The sequence below is a fragment of the Salvia hispanica genome, chromosome 1 (assembly GCF_029641045.1).
Source record: "Salvia hispanica isolate PSC_SH4W2 chromosome 1, Shi_PSC_v1, whole genome shotgun sequence".
NCBI classification, from domain to species: Eukaryota; Viridiplantae; Streptophyta; class Magnoliopsida; order Lamiales; family Lamiaceae; genus Salvia; species Salvia hispanica.
In genome coordinates this window covers 26,698,740-26,717,909 of record NC_142692.1, presented here as the reverse complement: position 1 = coordinate 26,717,909, position 19,170 = coordinate 26,698,740, and the positions used below count along the sequence as shown (strand labels likewise).

Below are 19,170 nucleotides of genomic sequence, written 5' to 3'. Positions count from 1 at the left end.
AAAATCAAGCATATTTTTTGCAAAAAATAAAACATTGAGTGAATTATAAACTATCAACTATCACATATTTATAGTCTAAACAATGAATTGGGGGCTATTCTAAAATCTTTCAATTTCCTCCATTTATGATATGAAATTTTAAAACTTTTCAACTTTCATAATATTACCCTACAAATTAGTCAAAATAAATTTTGAAACAACAATTTTGGTAGTCCAAAATGGAAATAAAATTAGGAGTATTAGGTGTTACATGTTTAATAAAGTTAAGAATTCAATTATATAAACTATTATACTGTATAATAACTTTTAGAAAATAGAATGAGCAACCATTTCTATCTAATGAATAAGTAATGCACCAATTTCACAATTTAATAATATTATATTTCTCCTAACTAGTAAATAATTCACATTTTATATATGCATACAAATGTATTAACTGGATTCATATAAATAACCAAAAAATCCTAATAAGATAAGGAACGGCAAAACACATATATTAAATCATGGCAAACACATTCTAAGCCGACAACATTTGGTTTGTCTCCAAGCTTCGTCAATTAAAATACACGAACACAAATAACTCACAATTACAAAACATTGAAACATATAAAACGATATTATACCGTCAGAAATATCATACCCTGGCAAGGAAATTCGATCAATCAACATATTCTCAACCTCCATCGTCCTTTTAACGGATCTTTTGCATACCATATAGAACCACATTCTGTAATGGCATTCTACAGTTTCAATCTTCCCAAAAATCCAATACAACCCTTCCTGGAACAAATATCCAACAATTTTTATTCAAAACCAACAATTTTTATTCAAAGAGAAATGGATATATTTAGATAGAACAAAATATATTCCAAAAGAAATCATCGCAGAATAAATCAACAAATAAAAACGTAAAAATTACCTCAAGCTACTGAACATCCTCAATAGATTTCCCCTTTAAATAAGCAAATTCATTAGTGACCTTACTTAGAACAAAAATGATCAATTGTTCTTTTGCATGCAAATTTGGTATAGAACCATTTTGAAAATATGCAATAGAAAAGGCAATGAGAAAGTGAGGTATAAGATAACAAGTGATAAATATTTATAGACAAAAAAATAAAAGAAATATTATCATAAATGTATGGAATTGTAGCATGATTAGTAGCAATAAATTTATATTGAATTATCAATGACTACATCTATGAAACGCAAATTATCATAAATGTATGGAATTGTAGCAAGATTAGTAGCAATAAATTTATATTGAACTATCGTTGACTACATCTATGAAATGCAAGTGCTACAAAAATTAGTACAATTTTATTCACGCTAAATGCAATTTTCATCAACCATATAATAGGATAAAAATGCTATATTTTATAACTGGTATTCATATTTTTCATTTGAATAGGATAAAATATGTTTTAACTTTATTATTTCAAACTAAAGTCAGAAAAATAGTTGCCCATATACAATTGTGGATGATTACAAATTCTTAATAAGTGGCCGTTACAAATATGCATGGCTGAATTATAAATGCAATAACAGTTTCAAAAAATGCTTATAATAGAGGCTTTGGATCCTGAGATGAATGATCATTACAACTGTAGAGAGTGGATAATTTTGACAATTAATTCATAATCAATTTTTATATTTGAAGATAGAAACGGTCGGGTGAATTTCAAATTGTCTTTCGAAATTTAATGAGTTTCCAAAGTGGAAGATATAATATTTTAAATTGCATTTACATCCCGGGTATAAAATGACTATTCAAAATGGCCCAAAAGTCGCATTTTATATTAGCATAGATATAGATAGATATAAATAGATATCCTAATGCTATATGTAATACAGGATCCGAATTGAGAATAAGTAGGACAAGCTTGTTCAAAAGCCCATATATGTCCAATGAGGAGATAAAATGGGCCTATGGCTCGAATGTCCGCGAGAAACCCTAGGCATAACGAGATCTGATCAGACGGCTAGCAGAATAGTGTCTGCGAATCTCCGCCGTTCGTTTACCTCAACAGTTTTATAAAAGAAACTCGAATATACAGCTTCGGTATACAGAATACAAACTATAGCTGCGGCGCTAAGGTTTCATTCGGATACACCCTAAATTCTCCTTGCCATAGCTGTGCATATTGCTAGCATTTCTCTATCACTTTTCATTTCCGATGTTTTTATGTGGAGGAATTGCGTGATTTAAATTCTCTTTACCATAGCTTTATATGCTGCTGACATTTCTGTATCAGTTTCCATTTTCGATGTTTTTATGTGGATGAATTGCGTGATTACTACTGAATCATGTGCTGGTCACTTTTATTTCATTGATTTACGCCGCAGATTTGTTACGTTTATTCCACGTCAAACATGTTTTGGATGCGATTTCAGTTCCCAGCTAGTCTGAGTGTTTTCTGTTGAATAGATGTATGTTGAAATTCGTTAAGTGTCGATATGATATGGTAGATTGCTCAAATTGTTCTGTTGAGATCTACCCTTACCTGACAGTGTTTGTAAAGTGATTGAATATTTTATATATCATGATCCTGATGGACGTTCTGTGGTTGCTAAATTCTGATGTGATGACTGAATAGCACTCCCAATCTTAATCGTATAATCAAGGCTGGAGTCTCAAAATAGCTCTGTTTCGCCAATATCCTCACTTTGGGATATTTGGGAAGAAATACACATGAGCAAGAGATTTGGCATGGTTAATCACTGCCATAGGCCTTTGGTTTGGGAATATTTCTTGTCATTCACATGGAACTTTAGCGCTCCAGTGTTCTTTAGTCATGGTGTGTAATATAAATGTTCTCTGTTTCTATCCTTCTTATGTGAAAGAGAACTACTCTCTGTTTTATGTGTTGTGTTCATTTTCCTTTGTAGATATTCTGATATTTTCGGTGTGTACGTTTTGCATGGATACAAGAGTACAATAAGCTGTCTCAGGTTTATTGTTAATTCTCTTATTAAGTATACAATCTTTTCGGTGATTGATTTTGTTCTTGGTGGCAGTGATGTTGTGTTGGTCTATGTTATGATAGTTTGTTGTGACTGAGCTAAAGTTGCATGAGTTTTGCAGATTTTAACTGATTTCAAGGAACAATGTCTCATAGAAAGTTTGAGCATCCAAGACATGGATCATTGGGGTTTCTACCAAGGAAAAGGGCCTCTCGTCACAGAGGAAAAGGTCTGCAATTGTTAATTGTTAACTCACTAACTTAGTTGCCTATACTTTGGTTAGTAACGGATAATTAGTGCCGCAAAAAACCTCATGCGTATCACATTGTTCTTGCTAAAAAACAATTTCACACTTTCTTCTCAGATGGTTATATTGTGATGACAATGGTTTATCATTTACTTTGGGTTGTAAGGAATTTCTTTCTACAATTGATCCTCTCTTGTGAATCTATGATTGAAGTTGTGATTTATACATGTAATTATAACATGGCATATGATTCATTCTTTTAAATTAATTCTAAGTTGAATAATTTTTATCATCTCTTTCTAACTCCAATATCTTTCATTTTTAATATATTTTTCTAGTTTTCTAATACCCTTTTCTCAAATGTCTTTCTACAGTGAAGGCCTTTCCTAAGGACAATCCAAAACAAGAATGCAGGTTGACTGCTTTCCTTGGATACAAATCTGGTATGACACACATTGTTCGTGAAGTTGAAAAGCCCGGATCAAGTGAGTAATATTTATGCTCTTCTTGTTTTTATTGCTGATAATGCATTGTATAGCTGTGTCATTTACATTAGAAGTTATTAGGTAGCTTCTGGCTTATATAGTTTGCAATTATCTTGTATAGCTGAGTAATAATTGTAGCTTCTTAATTTCTTTTTCATATTACTAATTCTTTTATGTTCAGAATTTTATTCTTTTATTTTTATATATTATTTCTATTTTTTTGTTGGTTCTGTTTGTGATGAAAATTTATTTTCAATTTCTTTGTCTGGACCAGAACTACACAAGAAAGAGACTTGTGAAGCTGTTACTATAATAGAAACTCCACCAATTGTGGTTGTTGGTGTTGTTGGATATGTCAAAACTCCAAGAGGTCTCCGCTGCTTGAATACTGTGTGGGCACAACATCTCAGTGAGGAGGTTAAGAGGAGGTTTTATAAAAATTGGTGCAACTCGAAAAAGAAGGCTTTCACAAAGTATTCAAAGAAGTTTGATAGTGAAGAGGGCAAGAAGGACATCCAGGCACAATTGGATAAAATGAAGAAATACTGCACTGTCATTCGGGTTTTGGTTCATACACAGGTTTTTCCCTGGCCATTGTTTAGTTTATGTAAAACTGATCATATGCAACCTTCTATGTTGGTTTTGTACTGCCAGCTTTGATTACACTGTCTATAATTGCTGTGTTTGATGCATTCCAGATACGAAAGATGAAAGGACTTAAGCAGAAGAAAGCTCATGTGATGGAGATTCAAGTCAATGGCGGTGATATTGCAAAAAAGGTTGATTATGCATATAGCTTTTTTGAGAAGCAAGTTCCTGTTGATGCTGTTTTCCAGAAAGATGAGATGATTGACATCATTGGAGTGACGAAGGGTAAAGGATATGAGGGTGTAGTCACCCGATGGGGTGTTACCCGCCTTCCTCGTAAGACACACCGTGGGCTTCGTAAGGTAGCTTGCATTGGTGCTTGGCATCCTGCAAGGGTATCGTTTACTGTTGCTCGAGCTGGGCAAAATGGATACCATCACAGGACAGAACTGAACAAGAAGATCTACAAATTGGGAAAGGCTGGTCAAGAGTCTCATTCTGCCATGACTGAGTTTGACAGGTCAGCATTTACTCCTCCATGGTCTTGGTTTTATGTATTCAGAATGAACAAATTCTCATTTTATTGTAATGTGTTGTGGATAATGTAGGACTGAAAAGGACATTACACCGATGGGTGGGTTTCCGCACTATGGTGTGGTGAAGGATGATTATCTCCTGATTAAAGGCGGCTGTGTTGGGCCAAAGAAGCGTGTTGTCACTTTGAGGCAGTCACTGTTGAAACAAACTTCTAGGGTTGCTTTGGAGGAGATTAAGCTCAAGTTCATTGATACGTCCTCCAAATTCGGTCATGGCCGCTTCCAGACAACAGAGGAGAAAGCCAAGCTCTTTGGCAAGCTCAAGGCTTGATTCAACATTCTTGTCAAGGACCCCCTTATTGAACTCTACTTTATTTGCTTTCACCTGTTGGATTTTTGAAATTTTGACATATGGAATTTATCTAGTTGCATTTTAATAGAACTCATCTGTTTTGTTTAATCTTGCACTTTTCCGTTCTTATACTCATGTTGTTAATATTTAAATCTATATTAGAAAATTATTTCCACAAACTAATAAGGAAGAATTCAGTCTTTATTTTCTTAATTTTCGCATTTCCGTTGTGTTTTCAGAACAATAATAATAATTACGATAAAGTCTGTAGGCTTTTATCAACTTGTAAGATTTGTCACCAAGTTATCAACATTGTAAGATTTCCTTAAAAAAAACCAAGTTATCAGCATTAATTCGTGCGCATTGATCATATCCTCGTGTGGAAGTTCTCTCATACTTCAATTAACTTAACCGATTTGAGCCCGTGCAAGAAGATACACTGAACTACAGGCAACAAGCTTATGAATTTGTATTAGAATTATAATAACTAAAGGAAAACATTCGAGGCCTAAATGCTACACAAGAAGCTACTTAACCGATTTGAGCCCGTGCAAGAAGATATACCGGACTACAGGCAACAAGCTTCTGAATTTGTATTAGAATTATAAGAACTAAAGGAAAACATTCGAGGCCAAAATGCTGCACAAGAAGCTCGCTTCAAGCATATATATACATGTTTGAACTTTTTCATCTTGCTCGAGCTCTCTCCTGTTCTGGATCGAAAGGCGCAGCATTTATTTAAGGCAGTTCGATACTAGACTCTTTGTAACAAGGAAGAAGATGCAGGATAGTTTCCATCTCTTAAAGAGGCCGCAACAAGGGGTAGTCTTCCAGCAGCTCTCGTTCTGATAGAGTGTCGTCTTCATTTTGGGGGGTCCAGAGGACCTCGACAGCCTGGTCAAAACAGAATACAAGTTAGGCAAAGGAAAGTAAGCACAAGTTGCAGTTTAGAACAAGGCAATGAGTGACATACCATTGTTCTACTTGATGGAATAGATGCCAGCTTTTGCAGAGCTTCTTTCAAGTCTTTGCTATTGTTAATGGACGGCAACTTGTGATCTCCTTCAGCAGCCACCAAGATTGTGATCTGAAATGTTTCCAATGTTATGCATAATTAGTTACGACGAAATGTGCCATGAAACAGGAAAAGGTTTGACACAGGCCACCTTGAGTCTCGCTACAATATTTTTCACTGGGAAATACATAAAAGGTGTACCTACTTGGGCAAGCAGACAGACCTTACATTTAAGTGCCACACGAAGATCAGTTTTCATTGTGGAAACTAGTGGAGATATATAGGCAAGTATTTCACTAGGAAGTGCATATATTGATGTCAAAAACAGTCTTTACTCTCTAGCATAACACCCCCATTGAACAGTAAAAAATAGTAGGTTCTTTAGAAAACCATGTACTGAAGTGTGCATGTAACTTCACACATTAAGCTGATAATATATCAGCTAAACCCACCCAGTTAGCGAGTAATGGTATCGAGTCAGAGATTTGGAGTCCTTACAACTATGTACTCATTGCTAAATCCACCTGCTCGCAGGACAGTCGAGCTTTTCTTTTTAATGTTGTTGACATTGACAAGTGTCTCCTCGTCAAACTTGCCGCGTTCCTCAATAGATAATTGGTTGAATTTCTTTTCCCCTTCTTCCATGCTTCTCTTTACATCAACCTGCATTTTAGGAGGCCGACTTAAAAGAGTCCTATAATTATAGTCCAATGCATAAAACAGAAGAACTTGTCCTCCATCCACATGTAATAGCAGTGGATTTGATATGGATATAGAGAATACACATAGTAATACAAAGCTGTAACTGAGGTGTAGCTGTCTACGAGCATCAAGGCTGTGGACCCACATGTAAATATTATGATTATCTGATTAACTTAAGAAAACTTATGTTTGGATAGGATCAGATATGGCTACACTGTTGGTAGATGAATCACAAAATGTCAAAACGGCTTAGAGATGAATCAAATATTGTTACCATGTAATGTCGAAGATCCATTGTTCAAAAAAGAATATGCAATTGATTAACAGAACAGGGGATTGTGCGACTTACAGATGAATAGCCAGAAATGCAATAATCAGGATGCCGAAGCAAAGCTAGTACTGTCTCTGCAACAAAAAATAGATCATAAGCAACAGAGGTCATTCACCACCCACAAAAAAAATAAAAAAGAAAAGAAAGAAAGAATGAAGAAAAAACTAGGTAGAAATCTTAGTGGGAGGCCTACGATGTTCACCGGGTTGGTTGAATTAAGAGTATTACCACCTATTACAATCTTAGTGGAGGTCTAAAATAGTTGGTACCTTCATTTTTTTCACTCTTTGATAACTACAGGCTAGGCAAGAGAAATGCAATGTAGAGAGGGATTATTATCATATTCAATTTAGTTTCAGTCAGTGATCACGGGAGTACTCTTCATATTAAACTCAACTACAATCTGATGGGGCATCTTACCTGTCAACACATAGTGTAGACCTTCAGAGGTGGATGTATCTGCAATTTCAGCAATCCGGTTCAGATCCTTTTGGAGTGACCTTCCTAAGCCCAACAGTCCGACCTTGAATATTCACAAAGGCATGTAAACTTGTAATGAAACTCAAAGAATAGAGGAAATACAAGACAGGATAACAGTTATTCTTGTTCAGAAAAAGGTTTTTATCAACAGTGTGTTTCTTTTAAATTGTTTTGTGGCAGGAAAAGGTAATATCGAACCTTATAAACAAGCACAAACTAATATACTAGTATAAAGTAATCCTGATGAAGACTATTACTCATCTAAGTGTTCAGGATATAAATTGGGAGCCAAAAGCATAATTCAGAAAGCAATCACAATCACTTAAAACCCAAGTCATTACACAAATCATAGGCTCAGATGATTCAAACTCAATCTGTTACTCCTCTAAGGTGAAAATTATGTTATGGTTCATTTTCTGAAACTATTTATACCGAAATCAAAGACTAGCGGATGTTCTGCTAATTTTCTACGCATTAATGGGCTGCGAACAATCAATCTTCTGCTTCTTTTCCAGAAAAGGCAGCCAAATATACATGGTAAACTAGCTCAGCAGTAGCGAACAATAATACAACCACTCAGTTACCTAAAAACATGAAACCCCATCGCCATATGTGATTCACAGTCCACAGAACATTCCACTTCCAGACACTATTTTTAATGGATTTCATTTTATCCAGAGAATTGCGGTCAACAGACACTTCAACCACAATTAACATAACCTCACACACCATCTCATGATCCACTCACCCTTAATCATTCCACAAAACCCAAATCACATATCTAATTTGGAGCTACAACCAGAAGAAAGAACTCTAGACACCACAAACCTAGTAATAACTCAACAAATACCATAAAAACTCAGTAAAATCAAGTGATACAAGCCTATGTATATACATATATATACCTGCAGCTTGAGCACAGTAGTTTTGTCAGTAGCTGTGAGCACACTTCCCTGAGAGCCATCGGACAAGAAACCGGACACCAACACAAATGCAACAAATGCGATCATAATAAGGGAAAAGCTGGAGCCAACACCAACCGCGGGGCCCACATAAACCCCACCAAACGGCGACGGCGCATAATACGGCGCCGAAAACGAGAAACCCGAGCCCGCCCCCATCCGCGGCGTGCTGTAGCTCTGCGACGGCGCCGACGAGGAGAACGACCTCCCGCCCATCCGCCCACCGGAGGCCGCCAGCGCCGAATTGGGATCGTACATCAGCAGCAGCCCCACCAGCACGGCAGCCGCCGCCGGTTTCCGCAGCGCCTTGAGCATGCTCTTGATTGCTTCGGCCACGAATTCAGCTGGGTTTTGCTTGATTTCCAACTCCGCGAATCCATTCCTGCTAACGCGTCGGTCGGTGGAAGAATAATCGCCGGTGAACAAGCAATTGATGCTGAGTTTTTTCAAATTTTTGCGGATTTTGATGTGATTTTGGGCGAATGGATTTAGGGTGGGCAGTTGAGGAGAGAGTTTCCATTTAAAGCTGGGTTCTTGCAGGAAAATGGTTGGGGCAGAGGCCATGGGAATGAATGAAACAGTAATTGGTAGAGATAGAGAGGGAATGTGATTACGATGATAATTGATTGAGATACAGAAAGCCAAGGGGTGCAATTGTAACCAGAAAACTGATTATGGTGGGAAATTCTTAATTGGGAAATTGGGACCCTCCTTGCTCAAATCTTTATCAACACAATTAATTGATTATTTACCTGATTCATTTCTCTTTTTAGGTGATTCTGGCCGACTGATTTCTTTCTTTTTTAGAAAAAAATTAGTACTTATTTTATTTTTTTTATTTTACTTTTTATTTCTACTTTATTCTTCTTTTACTTAACTCATTTAAAATAATTTTTATTAAATCATGTGCGAAAAAAAAATGTCTCTACTACAGAAGAACGGAGGGAGTAATTTCTTATTTCAAACCGTTAAAATCAGAAATCACATTCAACAACCTCCGACACATTTAAGCGTTTATATGAATTCCATTAATAATTAAGAAAAAAATATTAAAATATATAAAATTCTGATTCAAGTTTCAACATACTCCCTCCGTTCAACCTTAATAGAGGTATTTCATTTTTTTATACTTGTTTTAAAATAATAATATTAAAACGAGTGTAGAAAATGAAACGCCTTTATTAAGCGTAGAACGGAGGAATACTAAATTGTTTGGAAGTTTACATTCAAATCAAAAGACTTAACTAAAGGGCAATATACATCTTTGTGAAGCCTACATCTTCTAGTACTATAATTGTTGTAGTAGACTAGTAGGAGTATATCTTTGAAGAAGCTAATTAGTATTGTGATCTATCTCATAGAATATTCGGAAATCTATACCAAATAAATTTGCATGATACACATGATTTCATTAAAATAGTCACGATAGAGTCTTTCATGACCTTGTCTAGCTACCAAAAGTAATCACTCGATTCGATGTCCCGAACGGAACAATGATAACCCCTACTGTGCCGATTACTCATCTCTTCCTCTTGTGCTGCTACTATTATCACATCAAATTCATTATTAACATAATATAAAATATCTGAAAAAGAAAATACTCCTATTTGACAAGAAAATGAATTCATCGTCAACTCATTATTCATATAATCCCCATTTAACTTCTCTTATTTACATTTTCATCATGTATATGAATAGTATACATCTTTTTAATTTATCTCATTCCTGTTGAGCTGCTCAACACATGTCCAAGAAGCTTCATCACCACCCTAATCGTTCGTTGAAGTCCAACGAGACCCGTCAACAGCCGTCACCACCTTAGTCACCGCCCTGCTTCGATAATCGCATTGTCTCCTCTTCTCCCGTCAACTCTTCAACTAGTGTTAGGACCCTACCCTATGCATATTGCTAGTATATATATTTCCACACGAGGTTTCTGATCAAGGCTCCAGTGCTTTTAGAACATGTCAAGAGACTAAATAACATAATATATACTCTAATTTTTGGTCAATGTGAATATAGTAGGTTGGTTTAGCAATGATATAGTAATAATATGCATTGTTGGTATATTGCTTAACTGACCCGCCTTTGCACTCTGTTAATTCCAGATTTAGGTTAGTAAATATGGCCATGCAATAAATATTCTGTGTTTGCATGAATGGAGTTATATTTTTGTATTTATAGAGATTTATTTATCAAGAGATGAATGGTTGCATGTCGGTTTTCTATGAAATGATGAAGCATTTGAAAATGAAGAAAACAAACACATATTTTGAGCGTTTGAATTGAAAATAAACCACTCCATAACCTCTTTTCTGGAACATGTTTTGAACTTAAGAACATGTATCAAATACTAGTACTAGCTTTTATGTCTAGATCACTGATGTCGATTATAATGAGATGTACACTATATACCAACTAGTAGTAATATAATTTCTCAAGAAATTCTCATTTTCTTTCAAAATATGTAGCATCTTATTAGTCACCGATTTTAAAAGATCAACTAAATGCAACATTCTGGTTTTGTCAATCGGTAAAAGCAGTGCAAAAGACAAATTGACTCTGTGTCTGTGTTAACACTCAATACAAAGTAGAAGAGAAACAATTCTTATCTTATTTAACTAATAAATACAATCACTTAGCCAATACGTAGAAAAGATGTTCGATTAGAAAACTTACAAAACAGTGATGAACAAAGGAGGAAGAACAAGCCAAGGATGGTGTGTATATATGGAGTACTACTATATTAAAATAAGCCAAATTCCAAATATAACGTGTATGTACATATACAATCCCTTAAATGAAAACAAGATCTTTGTAAATGATGACCTGGAAAACTTATAAGTTTATTTCTAAGTTGAACAAATGACAACACAATGAGTTAGTATATATAACCAAAAATAATGCAAAAAAGGCTAAAGAATAGAAGTTTTGTTTAGTTGGTTTTGTTTTGATTATTATTAGAAGCATTTGTCTGGTTAAGCCTCGCCGCGGCTGCAACGGAGGCCGCTACACCGCCCGGCCGGGTGCACAGGTTTGGATCGTTCCTCAGCTCAGCGCCGATCACTCCCTCCGCATCTCTACGCGTCACCGGCTTGTCCGAAGGTAGCTTTGAACTTGCATCCTGTAAAATTATGCACTTTCATAATAAATGTTGTAATAGTTTTATTTAAACATGATATTGTGTTTATTTGATTAATTTGGACCCATGCAATGGACACGATTTGATTTGATTTGATTTAATTTGATGATAGTGAAACACGAGATGAGGACAGACCGAAAGAATTTCTCCGAGTTTGGTCTTCTCCTCATCATTAGGCAATCTAGCGTTGCGAGTGGCAGCGGATTGAGCCGCTGCAGCGACGCCACCTGGCACGATGTTGGTACGGCCGGTTGCCCTGACCTCCGCGGCCTGTATGGCAGCGGCATCGCTGTAGTCGACGGGGCGGTGGCCCGCCGTGAGAGCCGTAGCTTCGAGTGCTTCTCCGATGGTGATTTCCCCTCGCTGATCCGTCCGTGACACTAGTGGGCTTGATTGGATCCCCTAATTCATCAATAAATTGTTTAATCAACAATTCAAATTTGTTATACTAGTAATATATTGCATTTATTGATTGAATTTGTACCTGAACGCCGACAGCATCTTTCTGGTGAGCGACCGCATTGGTATGAGCATTAGGGGTGGTGGATTGGTCATGGCTGGCCGCTTCTTGCGCATTTAATTCCCTAACTGTGTCGTGAACATGCTTCATTGGTTGTTCTTGGTCCATTTTTTCAAATTTAATTTTTTATATTTACAATTTCAAGAGATATATATGTACTAAGCTTGTTCAAGTTGGTTATATAGGATGTTTATTTGAGGTGGGGAAACTGCCACTATGGATATATATGCGCTATCAATAGGCATTTTACTTATTTTTGGTGGGAAATGAAGGAGAGAGTGTAGGGCCTAAAAATACTGTGGAAATTAATAATCTTAATTCAGGACTTGGTCTTGAGAAGATTTATAACTACATAAATTCCCCCAAGTCACCTATACATGCAAATAGTACAATACATATGTATATAGCATTCTTTCCACTAACATATATTCTAACATGCAATTCAATGGTCTCACTCGTCTTTTCTATTGTCTCAAGATTAAGATAGACGATGCAAGTTACTCCCTATGTTCGCGAATACGAGTCTCGTTTCCTATTTTGGTCTGTCCATAATAGGAATCCCGGTTCATAATTATAATAAAAGGCAAAGAGGTTTAACTCAATCCACTCACATATTATTTAACTACTAATATATATAAGGGACACTCATATTCTACTAACTTTCTTCAATCTATATTTTTTAACATTTCTTAAAATCCATAGCGGAAAGAAACGTGACTCTTATTTAAGGACGGATGGAAAAAGTATATTTTTCTATTTTAGATTATCTATCAAAATTAGTGTTTATGTATTAGCAAATACTATTTCTGTATGGGTAGGAGTATTTTTTTTATATGGAGGTAGTAAGTACTAGTAGGATCTTAAATATTTGCGGCAAATTTATGATGCGCAAATGCTGTGAAATAAAAGGTCATCACAATAAAATAAAATACTTTATTATGTGTTCATCGCTATTGGGCGCACTGTGTATTTTGGCAATGGAAAGTGGAAACGACGTGCAACTAATTCAGCCATCGAAATAAATAAACGGCGATTTGGTTTAATTCCAAGAAGAAAATTAGCAGAGCTCAAAAATGCGGAAGGGTTTGGAATCAAGACAAATTTCATCATCGTCAGCATCTACTTCTCTCAGATACCCCCAATAAATAACCCACTGCCTAATCCCTTCACCCCTCTTCCTTTTCTTAATCTCTTCTCAACTCAATTCAACTTCAAACAACAGTTGCTGCATGGCTGCTGCTTCCGCTTCTATTTGCCTTCCGGCAAATGGGAGCCGCCCCGATTTCCGTATTGCCTCATCCTCCAAACAGCTCAACAGATTTCGTAGGCTCACAATCCGCTCTGATTTGGACTCCAATGTCTCCGACATGAGGACTAATGGTAGGTGAAATCCAGCTGCTCATCCCGATCGCTTTGCTTCTTGCCAATTGGTTTCAATGGGAATTGCTTGATTCTAGTTTTTGTCATTCATTTTCGATTAAGTCCATTGGATTTTTCATTTCTAAATTGAAAAGCAACTAATCTCCACCCCCCCTCTCTCTTCCTATCTGTATTTATTTATTTTGTTATTTTTGTTCTTGTCATACTGTCTAATTTTGGGGGAGTTTGGGGAGAGTTGTCCTTTTAGAAATAAACGTGGATTCTTTGCCTTGCAGCTCCAAAAGGTTTGTTTCCACCGGAACCTGAGCATTACCGCGGCCCTAAGCTAAAAGTGGCGATTATTGGTGCGGGGCTTGCTGGCATGTCGACTGCAGTGGAGCTTTTGGACCAAGGCCATGAGGTAAATTGCTGCTTTGATAACCGATATGCTCTTCACTTTGTTAGTATGCATACTTTTGTTTTAGGGAATATAGTTTTATGTGTTGTTTGATGAGCATGGATACAAATGCAGGTGGATATATATGATTCGAGGTCTTTCATTGGTGGAAAAGTTGGTTCTTTTGTAGACAAGAAGGGGAATCACATTGAAATGGGACTGCATGTTTTCTTCGGATGCTACAATAATCTGTTTCGTTTATTGAAAAAGGTAAACTCAACTTGCTCCTCCTTGTTGGAAAAACATAGGTGTTGATTTGCTCGTGTAACGAGCTAAATTAGACATAGTCTGTTTAAATATATGTGAAGTGAGTCTTCCTGAAATTACATATAATCATGTTTCTACGTGATGATCTACTTATTTGTTACCAATTTTTCACAGGTTGGAGCTGAGAAAAATTTGCTTGTGAAGGATCATACTCACACTTTTGTCAACAAAGGCGGTGAAATTGGCGGTATGATCAATATGCTTAAAAATCAATTAGACAGTTCATATTTTGGGCTTAAACAGGCTTGCAATCGGAGGATCATGTAACTGTATAAAACTTTGCATGTTTTGTTTCATCTCAAATTGCAGAACTGGATTTTCGCTTCCCAGTTGGAGCACCACTTCATGGAATTAATGCATTCCTGACAACAAATCAGCTTGAGGTACCCAGTGCTTGCTGAATACATGTCTATCTGTTTCACTGAAGGAACAGTATTATGGTGTAGGATTGTGTGGCATAGTGGTACCGGTATCTCATCTGGGTTCTTTTTACCTTGATCATTGCACATTGCCCACTTGTCCTGGTGAAAAGAACTTTCAGATTTTAGCTAGATTTCCATCATGAAACTAGCATGAAAACAGTAGGTAGAATAAGAAAGAAGACTGTTGTTTCTGTATTTTGCTTTCTTAGAAGTTGAAGAAACCTCTGAAATGTGTTTCCCCTCTTATGTGCAGCCTTATGATAAAGCAAGAAATGCAGTGGCTCTCGCCCTTAGTCCAGTTGTAAGGGCTCTTGTTGATCCAGATGGAGCTATGCGAAACATACGTGATCTAGACAATGTTTGTGTTCTCTCCCTTACTCTGGCTCCTATTTTCTTGGTGGAGTGTGTGAGGAAGTTGCATATCAAGAGTAGAAGTAGGAGCACAGGAGTGATAATTTTTTTTGGGGAGATTGAAAAACGAACAACAGAGGGATTAAGTTGAATACATAATTTGTTTGGTAATATAAGCCTATCTCATTCTGGATTCAGTGAAGCAGAATTTGAAAGGGTTATTTATCCTTTAGTTTTAAATTTTAAGTTGCTAGATTAAGTTTATCCTTTCTTTCATATATTGGCTTCTAGTAATTGCTTTGCTATGTAATACAACAGATAAGCTTCTCGGACTGGTTCATTTCTAAAGGAGGGACCCGCAAGAGCATCCAGAGGATGTGGGATCCTGTGGCTTATGCCCTGGGATTCATCGACTGTGATAATATTAGCGCACGCTGTATGCTCACTATATTTTCACTTTTTGCTACTAAAACCGAGGCCTCCCTTCTTCGCATGCTTAAAGGTTCTCCAGATGTTTATTTGAGTGGTCCAATAAAAAACTATATCCTGGAAAAGGGTGGCAGGTGACCACAAATATATGCTGGTAGTTATATGTACCCAGTGTTCTTGGGTTGGTTTATCGATTAACTTCTTTTATCCGTATGCTACCCAGGTTTCATTTGAGGTGGGGATGCAGAGAAATCCTTTATGATAAAGCTGCTGATGGAAGTGTATATGTAAAGGGGCTTGCCATTTCCAAGGTTCATGCATCTATATTCAGACGACCTATTTTCACCTGTCCTAACTTTTTGTTTAAGTGATTCCTGACTCCATAAAGGGTGCAGTTACCAAGCAATGGCATGGCACCCTCTGCCCACCATGATACATTTAAATGAAAAAAGTTGCTATTATTAAGATTGTGTATTTTCTGTTCTTGAGTTGTCCTTTGAGATGAAATTAGGAAAGCCATCATATGTGTTGCTATTAATGTTCATATTCATATCCACTGTATTTTTATGAAAACCTTAGTAATCATACAGAACCACAGCATAGGCATTCCGTGCATCACCATGAATGTTGTACACTAATGACCCTAGGGTTGTGTCCTTACGTAGTGATGCAATATCATTGTAAGTTTCTAGTACTTGCAGTATGAGGATTAATTAACTGGTATATTATTACGCAGGCTACTCAAAAGCAAATCATAAAAGCCGATGCTTATGTAGCAGGTTAGTGGGCATGGACTTGCCAGTCTCTCTCTTTTCTCTTTTTCCATCTTGAGGGATAAATTCCATAAAAACTTTTGTGATTGCAGCTTGTGATGTCCCCGGAATTAAAAGATTGCTTCCCCAAAGCTGGAGGGACTCGAAATTCTTTGACAATATTTATAAACTTGTGGGGGTACCCGTTGTCACTGTGCAACTGCGATATAATGGCTGGGTCACGGAGCTAAAGGACTTGGAACGTTCAAGGTGAGCATTAGCTGCTTCTACAACATTCTTAGTTTCTTTTCTTCAAAGAGCATCTATTTTTCTGTCAATTTGATTTAACGGTTAGGTGGTCAGGCAATTGAGGGAAGCTGCAGGCCTGGACAACCTACTTTACACTCCGGATGCAGATTTTTCGTGTTTTTCTGACCTTGCACTGTCCTCACCAGCAGATTATTACCTTGAGGGCCAAGGCTCATTGCTTCAGTAAGAAAATGCTGTTTATGTTTCCTTCTTTGAGCACAGGAATAATGTAAACAAGTTAATCTTTTTCTTATGGTTTCTGCCTGGTCACTACGTTGTGTCTGTTAATAGGTGTGTACTTACTCCTGGAGACCCTTACATGTCACTACCGAACAAGGAAATCATAGAGAGAGTATCAAAGCAGGTAAGGCCTTACTTCCACTGCTCAGCTCAACTGAGAAACACTACTAGTTGACTGGATGAAACCTTTGACTATTGAGGAAAAAAGCTATAAATGATTTTAGCCTCTGGTAATGATTTTCACTTCCAAATAAAAAATCACATATTTGACTAGTTGATTCGCAGTATACTGGAAAACCCTGATTCTACTTAGAGGCTTGTTAGCCTACAATGTCTTTTATGCTTTATGGCATATCCCATTTGTTTCTAATAGCTTTAATTTTATTTTTTTGGTTAGCCACCACCTATATTTGTTATCATGTTGGCCCTGCTGATATTGACTTCTTGACCTCAGGTTTTGGACCTGTTCCCATCTGCCCAAGGTCTGGAGGTCACCTGGTCGTCCGTTGTCAAAATTGCACAGTCCTTGTATCGAGAAGGCCCCGGTAAAGATCCATTCAGACCTGACCAGAAGACGCCAATCAAGAACTTCTTCCTGGCTGGCTCCTACACTAAACAGGTCGGCCTCTTTCGTTGTGTGTTGATGGATTTTACAATTCGTTTTTGGTATTTGGTATTTTCAAGCTAGTTCATCAAATGAGGTTGCTCAAGAGCTAACTAGTGTAGAACTCAAGCTTTCGATGAACAAGCTCGGACGAACTTTATTAATTCGAGATCTGAGTTGCTTGCCTTGTCTACAATTCCAAATGTTATGATCTCATATTGTGGCATTTTGGGGCTAACAGGATTACATTGATAGCATGGAAGGAGCGACACTGTCTGGTAGGCAAGCGTCTGCCTACATATGCGATGCGGGAGAAGAGCTGGTGGTGCTACGGAAGGCTCTTGCAGCCACTGAATTCGAAGAAACTGCAACATCAGATGAGCTAACATTTGTCTGAATTCCATTAACTCCCCCCAAAAAATGAGCTGTGAGTCGCAAATACAGAACTATCTTGCTAATAGAATATACACCATAAATTAAACTGCTTTATTATTTATTTTAATGGGGAATTGAGGTAGAAGAAGGCAAGGTTGTACAATGTTGTAGCAAATTAAAAACTGGCATTGTGCAAATCCCACATGGTCTGCCTTAAACAACTCATTGTAATTCAATATATATACGTCTTCTTTGCCATTTATTTGTTCCTGTCGTGTCTTTCCAATTGAGGGTTTCTGAAAATGAATTAACAATAGAGTTAGTTAGAACACCCTTTATTTAAAATAACCATATATGTAAAATGAAAATAAAAGGACCAAAAGTTCAAAAATCACTTAGTGAATAAAAAATATAACTAGTGCGTATTCTGATTATAAATTTCAGACATTAAGAACCAAATGAAATTTATCCAAGAACACTTGCTGGTAGATTTAATTTATAAATGTACAAACTATTGATTTTTAGTATTTCCAAGTAAATTCGGTACTACTTTTAATTGTAGACGTTTTATAAACTAAGGACGCATCTTCAATTCACTGATAAGAAGTAAAAGGAAAATTGAAAACAAAAGGAAAAAATATCAAAGTTAATAGAAAGAATAAAGAGTTGATCCATCCATTCACTTGGCCATGCCAATCGAACACCCAGCTGTGTTGCGCTAGTATGAATCCTAAGGATTGTTTTTTCGAATTTCAGCTATTATAAAAGTGACAATTTGATACATGTGTCTATTTTAATTAAATTTGAGTCTAATTAGAGATTAATAGTAATAAATTTGGAATAAAGGAGTATATATTATTTTTAATTTAAATTGATGGATATTAAATATACACAAGGTAGATGGGAAAGATATTAAATGTCATTTTGATATATTGTCTTAGGCCATCCATAACCTTACCTCTGTACAATGTTCATTTTTTATCTAATCTCTTATTCAAAAACAACATCCGCAATCAGTCATATGTTAATGATCACTTCTTTAAATTATTTATGGGTTTACACACTATTATAATCCAAAATCTCTCTTAAAAGTATCTAGATTGTGGATCACACACTAGAACTAACATCAGATAGTTAATCGCTAGCATGCAACTCCTAAAAGCCTCACTCAATATAATTTTGTATGTAAGCATGAATTGCGCGATTGGATAGCCAACCACACGAAACTCTGTGCCTCACTCTCTATTGAATTTCGTATGGCCACATGGCATGTACCTTTAG

At 36.5% G+C, this 19,170-nt stretch overlaps 4 protein-coding genes across 5 annotated transcripts; 2 read left to right on the top strand and 2 right to left on the bottom strand.

The window, feature by feature from the left end:
• The first annotated feature begins 1,978 nt into the window (after positions 1-1,978).
• LOC125218589 (large ribosomal subunit protein uL3) lies at positions 1,979-5,280 on the top strand. 2 transcript variants are annotated; one of them, XM_048120285.2, is made up of 6 exons: positions 1,979-2,097; positions 3,086-3,193; positions 3,586-3,696; positions 3,971-4,275; positions 4,395-4,804; positions 4,893-5,280. In XM_048120285.2, exons 2-6 carry the CDS (start codon positions 3,109-3,111, stop codon positions 5,149-5,151), a joined length of 1,170 nt encoding a protein of 389 aa, XP_047976242.1. In that variant the 5' UTR covers positions 1,979-2,097; positions 3,086-3,108; the 3' UTR covers positions 5,152-5,280. The 2 variants fall into 2 exon arrangements, with proteins under 2 accessions (XP_047976242.1, XP_047976243.1); XM_048120286.2 differs by lacking the exon at positions 1,979-2,097 and adding an exon at positions 2,119-2,952.
• A 337-nt stretch (positions 5,281-5,617) lies between these two features.
• Positions 5,618-9,313, bottom strand: LOC125218590 (myelin-associated oligodendrocyte basic protein). The gene is made up of 6 exons (XM_048120287.2): positions 8,606-9,313; positions 7,641-7,743; positions 7,239-7,294; positions 6,686-6,850; positions 6,146-6,259; positions 5,618-6,066 (listed from the first exon to the last, which is right to left on the bottom strand). Exons 1-6 carry the CDS (start codon positions 9,224-9,226, stop codon positions 5,974-5,976), a joined length of 1,152 nt encoding a protein of 383 aa, XP_047976244.1. The 5' UTR covers positions 9,227-9,313; the 3' UTR covers positions 5,618-5,973.
• A 1,987-nt stretch (positions 9,314-11,300) lies between these two features.
• LOC125217861 (late embryogenesis abundant protein 47-like) lies at positions 11,301-12,491 on the bottom strand. Its single transcript, XM_048119424.2, has 3 exons — positions 12,289-12,491; positions 11,940-12,206; positions 11,301-11,786 (listed from the first exon to the last, which is right to left on the bottom strand). The coding sequence occupies exons 1-3, from the start codon at positions 12,430-12,432 to the stop codon at positions 11,598-11,600; spliced, it is 600 nt and encodes a 199-aa protein (XP_047975381.1). The 5' UTR covers positions 12,433-12,491; the 3' UTR covers positions 11,301-11,597.
• A 789-nt stretch (positions 12,492-13,280) lies between these two features.
• On the top strand, positions 13,281-18,151 carry LOC125223442 (zeta-carotene desaturase, chloroplastic/chromoplastic-like). Its single transcript, XM_048126593.1, has 14 exons — positions 13,281-13,704; positions 13,980-14,104; positions 14,216-14,350; positions 14,522-14,594; positions 14,717-14,790; positions 15,083-15,187; positions 15,499-15,743; positions 15,833-15,920; positions 16,346-16,388; positions 16,475-16,631; positions 16,725-16,853; positions 16,962-17,034; positions 17,365-17,529; positions 17,756-18,151. Exons 1-14 carry the CDS (start codon positions 13,554-13,556, stop codon positions 17,909-17,911), a joined length of 1,719 nt encoding a protein of 572 aa, XP_047982550.1. The 5' UTR covers positions 13,281-13,553; the 3' UTR covers positions 17,912-18,151.
• The last annotated feature ends 1,019 nt before the right edge of the window (positions 18,152-19,170 follow it).